Source organism: Homalodisca vitripennis, chromosome X, assembly GCF_021130785.1.
Source record: "Homalodisca vitripennis isolate AUS2020 chromosome X, UT_GWSS_2.1, whole genome shotgun sequence".
NCBI lineage: Eukaryota > Metazoa > Arthropoda > Insecta > Hemiptera > Cicadellidae > Homalodisca > Homalodisca vitripennis.
This window is the reverse complement of record NC_060215.1, coordinates 58141780-58155992: the sequence shown is the minus strand read 5'-3', so window position 1 is coordinate 58155992 and position 14213 is coordinate 58141780. Positions and strand designations below refer to the sequence as shown.

General features: G+C 33.7%; 1 protein-coding gene across 3 annotated transcripts in view; it reads left to right on the top strand.

Moving 5' to 3' along the window:
- Positions 1 to 14213, top strand: part of LOC124369041 (serine/arginine-rich splicing factor 1-like) — a 63636-nt gene that overhangs the window by 11389 nt on the left and 38034 nt on the right. For 2 of the 3 annotated variants that reach the window (XR_006923035.1, XM_046826723.1), the window contains exons 3-4: positions 8366 to 8538; positions 11186 to 11378. Coding sequence is in view for 2 of the 3 variants with exons in the window: in XM_046826723.1 (XP_046682679.1) it covers positions 8366 to 8538; positions 11186 to 11371 (359 nt within the window). In the remaining variant the exon portion in view is untranslated. Of the gene's footprint in view, positions 1 to 8365; positions 8539 to 11185; positions 12309 to 14213 lie in introns of those variants that run through there. The other variant, XM_046826722.1, reaches the window with a different exon arrangement.

The following is a 14213-nucleotide window of genomic DNA, read 5'->3' as shown; positions in this document are numbered from 1 at the left end:
CAACACACATTTTACCATTCTACATAATTTTAATGTTGTGATTTTGAATTTTGACTTAGCTTCTTTCAATCCTTCAATGTCTGTATTGGGTACCACGTACCAGGCATCCTGGGCCTGCTGTTAAGAGGACCAACCAGCATATAAAGCTATCACAACCCTAAAACTATAGATCAGTGGGATGGGATGATATCTCATCAGATGGTTTGAAAGTATTAGCAAGCATTTTGGGAAAACCATTTGTTGAATTAATAATCAGTCTCATATTTAAAAAGTAAGATCATTATCAGTTGACAAATTACAAGCCTATTTCATTACTTACATTATTTTTAAAAGTTTTTGAAAGAGCCACACGAGTTTTGAGTTCATTGCATACTGATGATCTTTTTGGCAGTTTGGCTTCTGTAGGGAATTCTCAACTGAGAGAGATATTTTTCCTTATTGATTCAGTTGTCTCGCATTTAGGTAGAAGGGGACATGTAGCTTTGGTGCTTTAAGACATTATGTATCTTTTCATTGAGTGAACCATGCATTGTTACTCAATAAGGTTGATTTATACGCTATTAAGGGGATGAACCCCAATTATTTTTATCCTATGTAGTGGGCAATTATAGGTAATAATATGTCGAATATACAGACAGTAAATCAGAACGTTATTGATAATTGTGGGAGATCTGCCATGAGGAATTACCTCCCCAAGGAGTATTTTTGATGCTAATATTATCCTGTCCATGTACTATGTTCATCCTGGTACCCATCATTAGTTGACTATATAACAATCTAATGTGGGACTTTTAGGTGCATCCGTTTATTAGGATTTTCAAAAAGCAAATGGCTAGATTTCGTACAATTGCATAAATTATCTGTATAAAATTCTCCATTAGCTCATTTTTACTCAAATTCAAATGAAAAACTACAATCTGGAGTCCAGAAGACACAAACCTGTAAAAGTGTAAACTTTCTGAGGGTAACAGTAAATGAACATCTGAATTTCTTTCTTTATTTCAAACCAATGGCAGTACCTTTTTCAATGTACTAACGGGTTAAACTGTACTAAATATAAGTTTAAACTATTAATAATAACAATAACAAAAGACAATAACAAGATATATTACAACATTGCATAATGATGATATACTATTAAAAAAATTTCTAATATAATCATATCTAGGGATTATCTTTCATATATCTATAATAATATCTTTCATTGATGGGTCCCTAGAATCTTTGGCTCCATTTTCTGTTGGAAGAACCACAACAAAATTTAAAAATTAAATTTTTTCTAGTAGCAATGTACTTTGGATAATTTTACCAATAAAAGACTACCACGTTGCTATAACAGTTTATTTATTTTTTTATATACCTATACCTGAGATATGGAGTGATTTTTAGGAACACAATTGCACTATTTTATAAAAAAATATTAAAAATTAAAAAACCTTGGTAAATTAGAGTTATTTATAAATTGGTTCATGGAAATTTGTGTTTTAAATCTATTTAAAATATTGGGATGCTTCTTAGTCTGTGTATCTTTCAGGTAGTGCTTTTATCCAAAATAGTTAAAAAATACTCTGGAGGGGGAGTGAAAGTACTGGTATTTGCTGAGGAACTATTTCTTATGCTATATCCTGTGCTTAGACTCAATCAAACCTCTTACTGCACTATACCATGGTTTTATAGCAACCTGCCTCACAACATTTCAAGGTGAAATAGATTTAGTAAAGCTTAAGAAAGAAACTTGTAAAGAATCACCTCCAAAACAAGGCTTACTACTTTTCATGGATGGATTTCTAAACGAATCCACTATAATTTTATAGTTATATCAACTGATGCAGAGGTAATTTGACTAAATTATATAGAATACGAGGTCCAATCAAAAAGTATCCTACCTTTTGGTGCAACGTAAAACTGAAGTTACCTGAAAAAAGCTGGCGTTAATTTTCTTCAAAATAAGCACCCTGAGAAGCAACACAACGATTCCAGCGACGTTTCCATTTCTGGAAGCAGTCTTGAAAATCACTTTTCGGCATCGCCATGAGATCAGCCGTCGTTTTTTTTTCATAATTGCTTCTCGACTTTCAAATCTGGTGCCTTTCAATGGTTTTTTGAGGTGGGGGAAGAGCCAAAAATCGCATGGAGCCATATCTGGAGAGTACGGAGGCTGAGGAACTTGCGGAGTGCCGTGTTTCGCCAAAAAAGTTTGAATGAGCTGGCGCATTGTCGTGGTGTAGCCGCCAATTTTGAGAAGCCCACAAGTCAGGTCTTTTGCGGCGAATCACATCTCGGAGACGACGTTGGACACTTAAATAGTACTGTGCATTCACAGTTTGACCCTCAGGGGCATATTCATGGTGCACAACTCCACGGTGGTCGAAAAAAAACAGTAAGCATCACTTTGACATTGCTTCGAACTTGCCTTGCTTTTTTTGGCCGAGGATCCTGGGGAGACTGCCATTGTGATGACTGAAATTTGGTCTCAGGGTCATATCCATAGACCCAACTTTCGTCTCCAGTTGTTATTGATGTCAAAAAGTCCGCATCATCCTCACAACATTGCAGCATGTCCTCGGCAACATCCAATCGCCGTTGCTTCTGCTCGTCTGTCAGCAATTTTGGCACAAATTTTGCGGCTACCCGGCGCAATCCCAAGTCATCCGTTAAAATTGCTTCAGCTGATCCGAAACTGACATCTAACTCAGTACTTACTTCCTCCACAGTCATTCGACGATTTTCACAGATCAAAACTTTTGCTTTCTCGATGATTTCCAGAGTTCGACTTGTTTTTGGTCGGCCCGAACGCGCGTCACTTTCTGCCGAGGTTCGACCACTTTTAAAACAGTTATACCACTCTTTAATCTGCGTAACACTCATTGCCTCATTTTCGAATGCTAGCTGAATTTTCCGAATGGTCTCACTTTGTTTTTCTCCGAGTTTCACACAAAATTTAATGCAATAACGTTGTTCCACTTTTTCCGTTATCTTCACAGTTAGAGAAAACCGATACGCGCACTTGACTTATCAGTACTCTAGGGAAGTTATAGCATGACCGGTGGGATGCGCGTGAGGAGTGGAGGAGTTGAGCGCGTGGGGGCACAATCTAAAGTAGGGGAGGGAATACGGTGCTACTAACCCTACTGAGAGTTTTCGGCTCCCGGCTCATAGTGGTGGCGGGAGCCGAATATTGTAGTGTTTGCCAACATTTCTAGACCCTTATGTTCTTACCACGGTGGTCTTTTATGATGAGCAATTTAGTATAGGAGACCTTGAGAATATTTGAACATTTCTAGACTCTTTTGAAGTTACGGCGACGGACTTTTATGATGGGGAATTCAATACAGGAAATCTTGGAAATATTTGGACCGGATGTACGTGATCTTAACAATGACTATGTTCTGCCGAAATTGTGTTCATAGCTCACCCTTCTTTATGAGTTCGCAGTAGAGATACCTGGTGGTAAGAAAGGGTTCTCATAAATTGGGAAAGGGTAGGAATTTATATTATTCTTGATCTCCAACGACGACAACAGTTCAGAATTGTAATTGTTACGCTTTGTTAGCCATTAAAATTCAATTTATCATATACTAACCGTGTAAGCTTCAGGATTTACGATAGTAGATACAATTATACACTACAAAATTTTCAACTGACATAGCCTAGCTGCTAAATTAAAAATTAATATAAAACTGGTTAAACTAATTTGTCAATATACACAGTAGAATAAGAAAAAACTCAGTTTTATCTACCAACTTGTATCAAGTTAATTTAATGATGTATACTTAAAATAACAATAACGCCAACGATCCACACGCAATAGTTAACATAATAAAACCCCGTTGTCGATGAAAATTATTTATTGTTCTTCGAACTACACCCAAATCAAAATTGTTCAGATTACTTTTAGTACGGTATGTTTGCGTTTTCTTACTTTGTTGGGCGTACTAAAAGAATTGCCAATTGGACTTTCCAGTTGCCTCTACGACACGCTGTTGAACTTTCTTCAAATTTATAAGTGTGTTGGTTTCTGCTTCCCGTTTCATAAAATGAGAAGCACTTCTCTTGCTTGGCCGTGTATAACCTTTCTACCTCCAATTTTACTTTTTACATTATGATCCATCTCAAACTCTTTACTTAAAACGTAATGAGCACAACGCAATTAATTCACAAATTGTATTACAACTCGTGAATTGGCACAAGCGAATGTTTTTTGGGCGGCACGTATAGAAGACTGGAGACCGAAGTTCACAAGGCTAAATACGGCAACAGACTGAGCCGCTCCACCCCCCACCACTTTAGTTCCGTCTTTGCCTACGGCGCATCTCGAAGTCACCGGTCATGCTATTAATTCTCTACTATACATACTGACCCGTCTCCGGCGAACCAGTCGGAGGATCAAGATAAGACTTTGTACCTTTCCTTATCATAGTAGGAACTATTGTCGCAACAAATCTTATCTCATTATTGGCAGCAGAAGCCGCGATACACGACGAGGTCGGATACTTTTTGATTGGACCTCGTAAATCTTCTTATGTGATTAATTAGGATAGAGTGACCACATGTTACTTGCTATAAGAGGGTCCCCACCCGTCCATGAACAAAACCTTAAATAAGCCGTGAATTTAATGTACAAATCATGAAAATCTCTACAACTAGCGATTAAATGAATCAACATGCATCACGTCGTGACTTTCGTAAGGCCTGGTTCATACGTGAGGGAGAATCACGCAAGCCTAACCGCTACGACTCACATCGATTGGTTTTGGTGCTATTTACTAGTGTACCAGATTAAATGGAGCAGCTTACTCGAGTGAGCGCGAGCTGGCTGACCGCTATGTGTAGGAGCGACGATCGTAAAGAACCATTACTACTACTGATGGCGTTTCACAGTCCCGGGAACATGTAGTTTTTTGGGTGAGCATTGAACGGTTAACACTAGCTACTAGTTGTCGCAGTTGATCAGCGAACATCGTGGGTGTGCAAATTTTTCTCAAACATCGATCTCAGTGGATTCAGTTGGAAAGGATTCCATAGATATTACTATTTTTTGTACACTATAATTAAATATTTTACCTTTTTTAATGCAATATTACATGGTATGTGGACTAACCACTAAATCAAAACTCCCATTTATTTTTATTTGATTGTTTTTATCACTTATAATTAGATAGATCACCTTAGAAAAATATACCCATATTTATGAGTAATTGTTTACCTGACAATTTATTATTGTTATTTATTTTACAATTGTAGTCCTTTATAAGTAGATTTTCTCACCAGTGTTGGTAGTTTTGCATAGCAAGAAAAGTGCATTTAGTAATGATTTGGTTATTTTACTAAGGGGAGCATATCAAATTACACCTAAATTTCGGTACTAATTCGAGTGATAAAATGTTATTGTGTTTGCTGTTAAAAGAATATTACTTAAATATTAACTTCTTGCTTTATTCTAGCTTAACATATCAATAAATAAATTAATAAAAAATTCAACTACTCTTTTTTTATTGGCTAAAATGAATTTTCCCTACGTTAATTCCGATTTAAAAATAGGTATCTATTAAACAATTTTATAATAAATGTTATTGATATTAAAATAAAATACTTACTTTGGACATAAGAAATAAAATAAGCCTGCATGAATAATCAGTCATCATCAACTATGAGCCCTACCTTTTTATTCTTTATAAATATTACTTGTTTTAACATTTATCTTTACACGTTTTTACTACTATTTTTATGGGATTATGATTCTACTTGACTGCAAGGGGTAATTAATTTACTTTTTCAGTTTCAAAAACGTGTCCATTTGTAGTAGTTTTCTACATTTTAGTGTTACATTATCAGTTATGAAATCTAACATTTTACGTTTATATAAAAATAATGTAACAATGAATATATATTTTAACGGGCAATTAATAAACGTAATAATATTTATTGCTACGTAACATTAATAATTGATGTCCAGATGGTCGGATTGTTCATAATTTCTTCTACAAACAGTTCTAAGACGAACACACTGGCATTCATATTACAAGAAGCGTGGAGCATCCACCACTATCGGTGATCGACTGGCAGCCGCTCTGAATCCTTCCATTGCTCCCACATATGTACTACGTCGCCGCTGTCAGCTGTGATCCTGTAGTGGTGGGCGGTTGTTTGCGATCGTCGCACCTGCACGTTGCAGTCGGCTGCGATCGACCAGGTGCTCATGTGATTCAATACGCTATTTAGGCAGGTCTTATACGGGCCACAAAACGCTGAACTCAGCTTTTCGTTCTCTATCGCCGACCGTTAGTCTGTTGGACTTATGGAGTTGCAAACAATGAGTGAGCATCGGTGCTTTCACACGGAGTGGCCGATTTCAGTGTGAAGCAGTGAGTGGTCCAGCACTTACGATGTTGGTGGTTCTCGCGTCTCAACTCAGCTTGAATACAGGTGTGTTTCATTTCAGTTCTGATGATATTAAACATTGTTTTACTGTTAAAGATGTGCGACTTAAACTTTGTACGCTTATATTACATTTAATATATAGCTTTTAATATAAGTAAAGTGTAACCCTTTGTTGTGGAAACAAGAAACAAGTTAATATTCCACACTTGTTCATTGAATGATTTTTCGGACATTTGGTAATAATTTTTAAAAATTTGGCGTCTTTCCTAAGTGAAGTAGTATTAGGTGAAACTGACTTTATAGAAACCTGGAACTCAAGATGAAATAAACTCTAAACTGTCTTGGCACTTTTCAGTCTCTTCTGTGTTGCCTTAAATCACGTAACAGCGAAGCCGTCTTGTGATGTACACAAGGTCTAAAAATCAATACCTATTTTGTAGATGCATCCATTCATTTCAGCACAAATCATTGACATCGTTACTGATATAAAGAAAAGTTTTAAATAGTTTCACCATTTTGCCACGTCTGAAAAACTAAACACACCTGTATTCTAGCTGAGTTGAGATGCGAGAACCGGAAATGCCATAAGTGCAGAGTCCTAGACCACTGCACGCACTTGTGATGTGTTTTGACACTAGATACTAAAATCGGCCACTCCATTTCAAAAAAACATAATCTTTTTTAATTTTTATTTGTAATGTTTATAAAACTATCGACCGTAAAATTACTATTTTTTACTCTGAAAGAGCCGTAAATTTGATGATTAAAATTGAGTGGGAACCCTGTATAACTTTGTAACTTTTAGTTAAGTGGCTGTAATGGAATGGCCTTGTATTATACTCCATAAGATCAATGGTTGATATTGCATTTTAAAGATTAGTAATATGCATCCTAATGCTTTTTTTGTAAGGTTTATAACTTAAGTATTAAAATTATAAAATATAAAAAAGTTTCAGATTCCTTTCTGGACAACCTAATATAAACATGAAATGATAAAAACTGGTTAAATGTGTATTTATTACATGTTTAAAATGAGACATTTCTCTTCATTCTATGGCCAAAAATAAGGATGTAAAAGTGTTTGAGGTTGAACATTGTTCTCAGAAGGATAAAATCAATATGGTCACCAATTAATACAGCTTACTCGTAACATCTGTTGACTGAAGATGGCTCTCTTCAGTGAAATTGAAATATCTCTACACATATTTCAATTGTATTAGCAATGTTTTGATGTGATATGAATGGGAAATCCTACATGATAGTTAGGACAGTAATGTGTATTACTTATCAAGTAGTCAGCTTCACTAGAATTAAATATTGCTTTTCTGCCCTTGAAAATAAATTGGCTGCTTCAACCCGTATAATACCACAGGCCAATGTTAGCTTTAAGGAAAATGGCTTGTCTTTGTACTGGATAGTTGGTCTTGGTATATAAAGTGCTACATACGATTCTTTTAATTTGTTTGAATAAAACAGTTCAAATGCCATTTTCATAAAATTGACTTGGTCTTCAACTACTCTTGGGAAGATGTTTTACCAATTCTCCATCAATATCAATTTAAACTAGTGAATTAGGAAATAGCAAACTGTATAGTTCCCTGGAACGGTCAGAACTCTGACCCTAAGAAGCATCTCAACTTCATGTAGGCTATGTATATTGAGTCAAATAGCACACATACCATTTGTAGCTAGATGGTGGCTGTCATAATCATTGTTTCCTAGTCTTGTGTATATCTTCAAATCTAAGTGTAAGTGAGCACAAAATTGGTGAATATAATTATAAGTAAAATGTAACTGGACTTACATTTGTAGATAGTATATTTAGTAAGTCAGGGAGCACACACTTTATAAGTATATTTTTATGAATTATGATATGTATATTTACCTTGTTTTATAGAATCAAAACTGCACTTGTTTGTATATTTTACAAAAGTAGAAATTCATTAAAAAGTTATGACTAGCAATTAATATGGTTTTGTGTCAGGTTTGCCTCCTTCTGGTAGTTGGCAAGATTTGAAAGACCACATGCGGGAGGCTGGGGATGTCTGCTTTGCTGATGTCTACAAGGACGGTACAGGTGTTGTAGAGTTCCTACGTTTTGATGACATGAAGTACGCCTTTAAGAAGTTGGATGATTCTCGGTTCAGGTCACACGAGGTATGTGTTTTTTATATGACGATATTGTGTTTCTTTAATGCTAATTATTCAACTTGTGTTGTTGAGGTTCTAGTTACAAACCTTATTGGTAGGAAATAGCTAGCTCATTCTTTTAAAAGGTTACAATTTGCCTCCTCTAGTAAAAAAGATAACAAAGATATCAGTACACTACACCACGTTTTGTAACAGGCTTCGCTTAGGTTGCATGATAAATTTCAAATCTAAGCTCATTTCATTCTTGAGTTTGTCCTACCATCGGGTAGATACACAATCACAAAAAATCTTGACACAAATATTACCCATTAAAGAATTCATTCTTGTAGAAAAGTTTCATACAAAATTTAAAGATTACATATGAAATCTTTCTTGATATATCATGCCACATGATACATTCAGAGTTTTATTCATTAAATTATGTTTGCTTATCAGTGTTTAAATAATATCATTCTACAAACCAGGTCATTATAAAATGATGTATGTGTTGGAATAGTTAGGCTACATGTATTAATATATTAAATGTTTGAGTCTTCAATGGGTGTATTGAGTTTGTTTTACAAATACATTTATTCTGATATTTTCTCGTTGCTATCGTGATTAATCATAAGACAAATGTCAAATATTTGCTAAAGCTCAACCAAATCCCATGGAGTGACATGGAACATCATCGAACTCAGTGTTCCTAATTTAGAAATGAAGCTTCATGCACAATTTCAATTCTATTGGTCAGATCGTCCTCGAGATATTGTGCAGACAGACAGACTGATAGACATGAAATTTTTCCAGCCCCTTGATTGATAGGCTTTGCTAAAGCTCAGCCAATACATAATTTGATTATTTGTTTATTAGAAATCATTGAATATACTAAGGGCAATAAATAATAAACTGTTTATTATTTAAAGAGAACATGTTCACTTCACAGCATAAGCTATTTTCTTTCTGTGGATTGCCAACATCTATTGTTATACTCACTGTTAAATCACTTTCAATGTATATTAGAATTCATAACAATTACATTTAAAGCTAGTTATCTTTTATTTAAATACTTTGTTTTATCATCACAAATTTTTTTATTTATTAGAATTTCAATCTTTGATACAATATTTTTATTTAGTAGTAAATGATGGTATTTTTGAGAGCTGGTAAGTTGTATCGTGGTAAATTTAAAGATAAATACTTAAACTTGACATTTTATTTGTATAATTTATTGTATGTCCCCATGTCACAGAGGTAAGTTAAAATAAAAATTCCATTCTGTTAATGGAAACACCTGAAGGCCAAGTCATGCACTTTATTGGTATTAGTATTTTCACCCACTATTGAAGGTGTTTGTTGACTTGTGATGTTTGTAAGATTATGTTACCAGTTAATTTGATTATGTGGTAGTTTGTATTTTTTTTATGTTAATTAAAATGTTGTATTAAAATTTACTTAAAGATCAAAAGCATGTAAAGTGATGTTGGTAATTAGGAGTCTTCTATTAATTTTTCATGTACAAAGATTGAGAGCTGTTCCCTTTTCAATCTTACTTTGTCCATTTATCCAAGACTAATGATATGTACGAGGGTAGTTTTTTCTCAACCTCCGATCTGACACCATGACAGCCAGACACGTGATATGTCCACGGTGTGCGCAGTAGTCCATTGCGCATCTTCCCCGTTACATTTGTCACAGTCAAGTTCAAGTAATCCATTGGAGAATGAGAAGTGTTTACCCTGTAAACCTTATGAGTGATGGTGTGAATCAGCAGGTTATCAATTGTCCTCTGCAATACAAATTCAAGTATATAATGCATGCTTTTTTCCATAAATAGTCATATAGTGTGGTTCAAAAAGAGCACTGATTTTGATTTGATAAATTTTTATTTTTACAAAAAACGTGATCTAATCAGAAGTTAGAGTATGAAAATAAGTAAAAAGATTGGTCCTATCCAATATTGTACTTTTTACATTGACATAATATTTTCTTTGTCAAAACTCTTCACTGTAACAGTGTGTCTATGTATGCACCACTCTCAATGTGTCAGTTCTTGGTACGGTTTTTATATGACTTCCTTATTTCATGGCTACATTTGTTTCTTCAAATGAAGAGGAACATAAATAGACATCATTTTGATCACATCGAAGAACTGAAGATCATAATAAATCCACTATGACTAAAAAATTGAGATCATGGTTCATCATTCCTTTCATACTTTTGCTTAACTGAGACGTGACATAACCTTCCAAGGTGGTACCACGGATTGTAGCTCTGAACAGGTTATATAACACTTGCCCAGTAGGAAATATATTTAATACAAAACTCTATCCATCATAATTATGTGATCATTCCAGGAAGTTTTGGCTTCCTGCTGTCTATAATTATTGTTGGATATTATTAGTTTTGTAGCAATAAAATATTATATACGAGTTAATTTATAGACATGATGAAAAAATTATTAAGTGCTCATGATGTAGATTGAGATTTCAAAATATATTTAGATAAATTAACTGAGTGGATTGCAATTCCCCACTTATATATTAGACACAGCTGAAGGTACAAAATAAAATATCTTGTCATTAACTACATAGGAATAGAAACATGACTGAATCCTTCTGTAACCTCCTTGAATGTTATTCATAATGTGTTATTCATTGAGTGCATTGTATAGGGTGAAACGTCTTATATCCGAGTGAAAGAAGATTACAGCGGTAGTAGCGGGATGCGAGACAGCATGGACCGCGGAGGCAGTGTGAGTCGCCACTCTAGAAGCCGTAGCTACTCACCCCGCCGCCGTGGTTCACCCACATACTCACCGGTCCGCCGCAGCTACTCCCGTTCCAGGTCTCGCTCCTGAACACATTGTAAGATTCAATCACTAACTGTATGAAGAATTTTTCTTCATGTTAAATATCATCTGTCGATGATCTTAGTTGAACTAATTACTATTGTAGCTTTTTTTATTCAGTGGTAGTTATTTCCATACACATAATATAAATGTGCGTTTTGTTTCTTTAAAGGTCTACAGGAGGACTTGTTTAACTAATAGTTTTAACTATGTTTAACAAGTATTATTTTAACTTGTATTTTTACTGGCCTAAAGTGAAATATTTTATTCCAATACTGAAGGTTGTGTGTTAATTCAGAAATTTTCGTGTTGTGACATTCAGCATAAGTTTGACTTATGTACAATGGAAATTTGTATTTTTTAATTAGCCCTAGAAACTTGTTGTAATATTTTATGCATGTTAATGTTTTATTTATAGTAAAACTTCAGATTGAGAATAAGTTTGTAATATTTTAAGCATATTAATGTTTTATTTATAGTAAAACTTCAGTATAAGTTTATAATATTTTAAGTTTTATTTGTAGTAAAACTTCAGAATCATAATAAGTTTATGTAGTTTTATGTTTTAGAATTTAGAACATACGTTCCATTTTTAAAATTTTTTTTTATTTACTGTTATTTCAACTTAATGATTATTCTAAACTGAGTTACACATTTTGAAAATGTATATAAAGGAAAATAATTTGCTTGTTTTATATTTAATGCAAGACCTACAATAGTTTTATTTCCAGTCAACGGTTATTGTATTTTGTAATGAATCTTTTGGAACTGTTGATTTCTTGACAGGCTGGAACTTTATTAGATATATTGAGTGCATATATATATTGGTATAAGAACTAAAGAACAATTGACTATTGTATTTTCTTTATGTTTGTGTATAAGCTACATTTGTAAAAATATAAGTGTGAATTATTTGTACCAAAAAAATAAATTATATTCATGAAAATGGATCATCTTATTCTTCAGGAGGAGGAATCATCCATACAACGGTGGATAATCCATTTAAGGAATGAAGGATCGCAACGGATAGCTGATTTTGGATCGTTCCATTATTTTTTTAAATATTCATTGGATTGTATAAAATTAAAAAACCCCGGAGGTAATGAGATAACAGTAAAAGTAGTCACTGTTTTATTTAAATTGTTAAAAAAGTTGGTTTGCTTGGAATCCTTTGCTTCAGTCTCAAAATGGTTTGTCCACATGGATTTCCCAAGGATCATTTAATATCCTGGAGGAATCTCCTTTCCCACCAAACATCATTCCAAAAGGATCCTTTGAAATTTCAAGGATGCTATCTTAATCTTCATGTTTTCTATTGGAATAATTGAAGACTGTTTGCTTGGAGGATGAATGGAGGACATATTAATTGGAAGAGGATTCCTCTTTGGACAGGATTGTTGTCTGGATCTTAAGAAGAGGATTCTCTTGCCAATGGATGTGTTCATATGGATGTGGATACTAAAGTGGACTGAATACAGACTGATGTATATGTTGGAACTTACCACAAAAATATATTGCCAAAACAGTGCATACATCCTGTCAAAACATTCTATTCTATTAAATTGCAATGCACTTATGAAGTGAAACTAATGATAAATTATAAGCTTACTATTAAGCAGTAAGATAGTAAAATATTAATAGTAAGTTAAAGGTGACACACTCTTGTTGTGTTTATACAATAGTAATAACAATGTAATAAACTTTTTCTTGTGTGTACATAATAGAGCGAACCAAATCCAAGACATAAGACTTTGGATGTGTTGGTTTTTGATTATTTGTTATATTTTACTTCTTATTTTAATTTTATTCACAAATTATATTATTTTTGTTTATTTTAAGAAACTGCGTACTTAGACTTCTTGCACCTGGATCCATTTTGGTTGGCAGCATGCTATATTTGGTTATCTATAAAGCTCTAAAACATACAAAATGTATGACATGAAATCAGAATTAGTACATGTAAAACAAAATATAAATACATTTTCAAAATTCCGAATTTCTATTACTAAGACAAATTGAAATAAACTAGCAATTCTCCCCAAATGGATCATTGGTGACAGTTGTATTTAAAATACTCTCTAAATTAAGGATATCATTATTGATGGCTTCTTCAGAACAGAGAGAAGAGATGATAGTCACAACTCAAGGTAGGTTCTGTACTACAGTATTGCCAACTGTTGTAAAACACTGTGGTGTGTGTGTATGTATGTGTGTGTATATATATATATATATATATATATATATATATATATATATATATATATATATATATATATAAAAGCCTGATGATAATTAAGTGTTCTTGAAGGTAGAAAAGCATGATTTGGAGAAATGGAAATTTTGTGATACACTTGTGAACAAATTTTATTCATTTGAATTAGGAGCTTTGTATTTGTGGTTGTGTAAGCTATGGTCAGAATCGGGTCTTTCAGGACTATACCTTGCAGTCAAGTCAGTGACTTTAGGTTAGGTAGACAGGACAATATTTGCATTATTATTAAATTGTTAATTATTAAAATCAAACTATTGGAGTCACACTGTGTGATTTGTTGGGTACCTGTATTAGGAAAGGAATGAAACTATTACAAAAAGAAAGGCTTAATGGGATAATTTAAGGTTTTCGTAAAAGTAACGGTACTCATGGGTTAGGTTCAGTATTGTAGTCTATTCCTAGACATGTGGAGTAATTATAGAATGAAGGGCTTGGATAACACAAAGCTAAGATTGATAGAGAGGCAAATATAATACAATGTATGCTATAGGTGTCTGCTGTTAAATTATGTTTAGTGATAGGAATGAAGCTGTTTAGCTGTAGAGCAATATAATTCTAACATTATTTTACTTGCTTTGC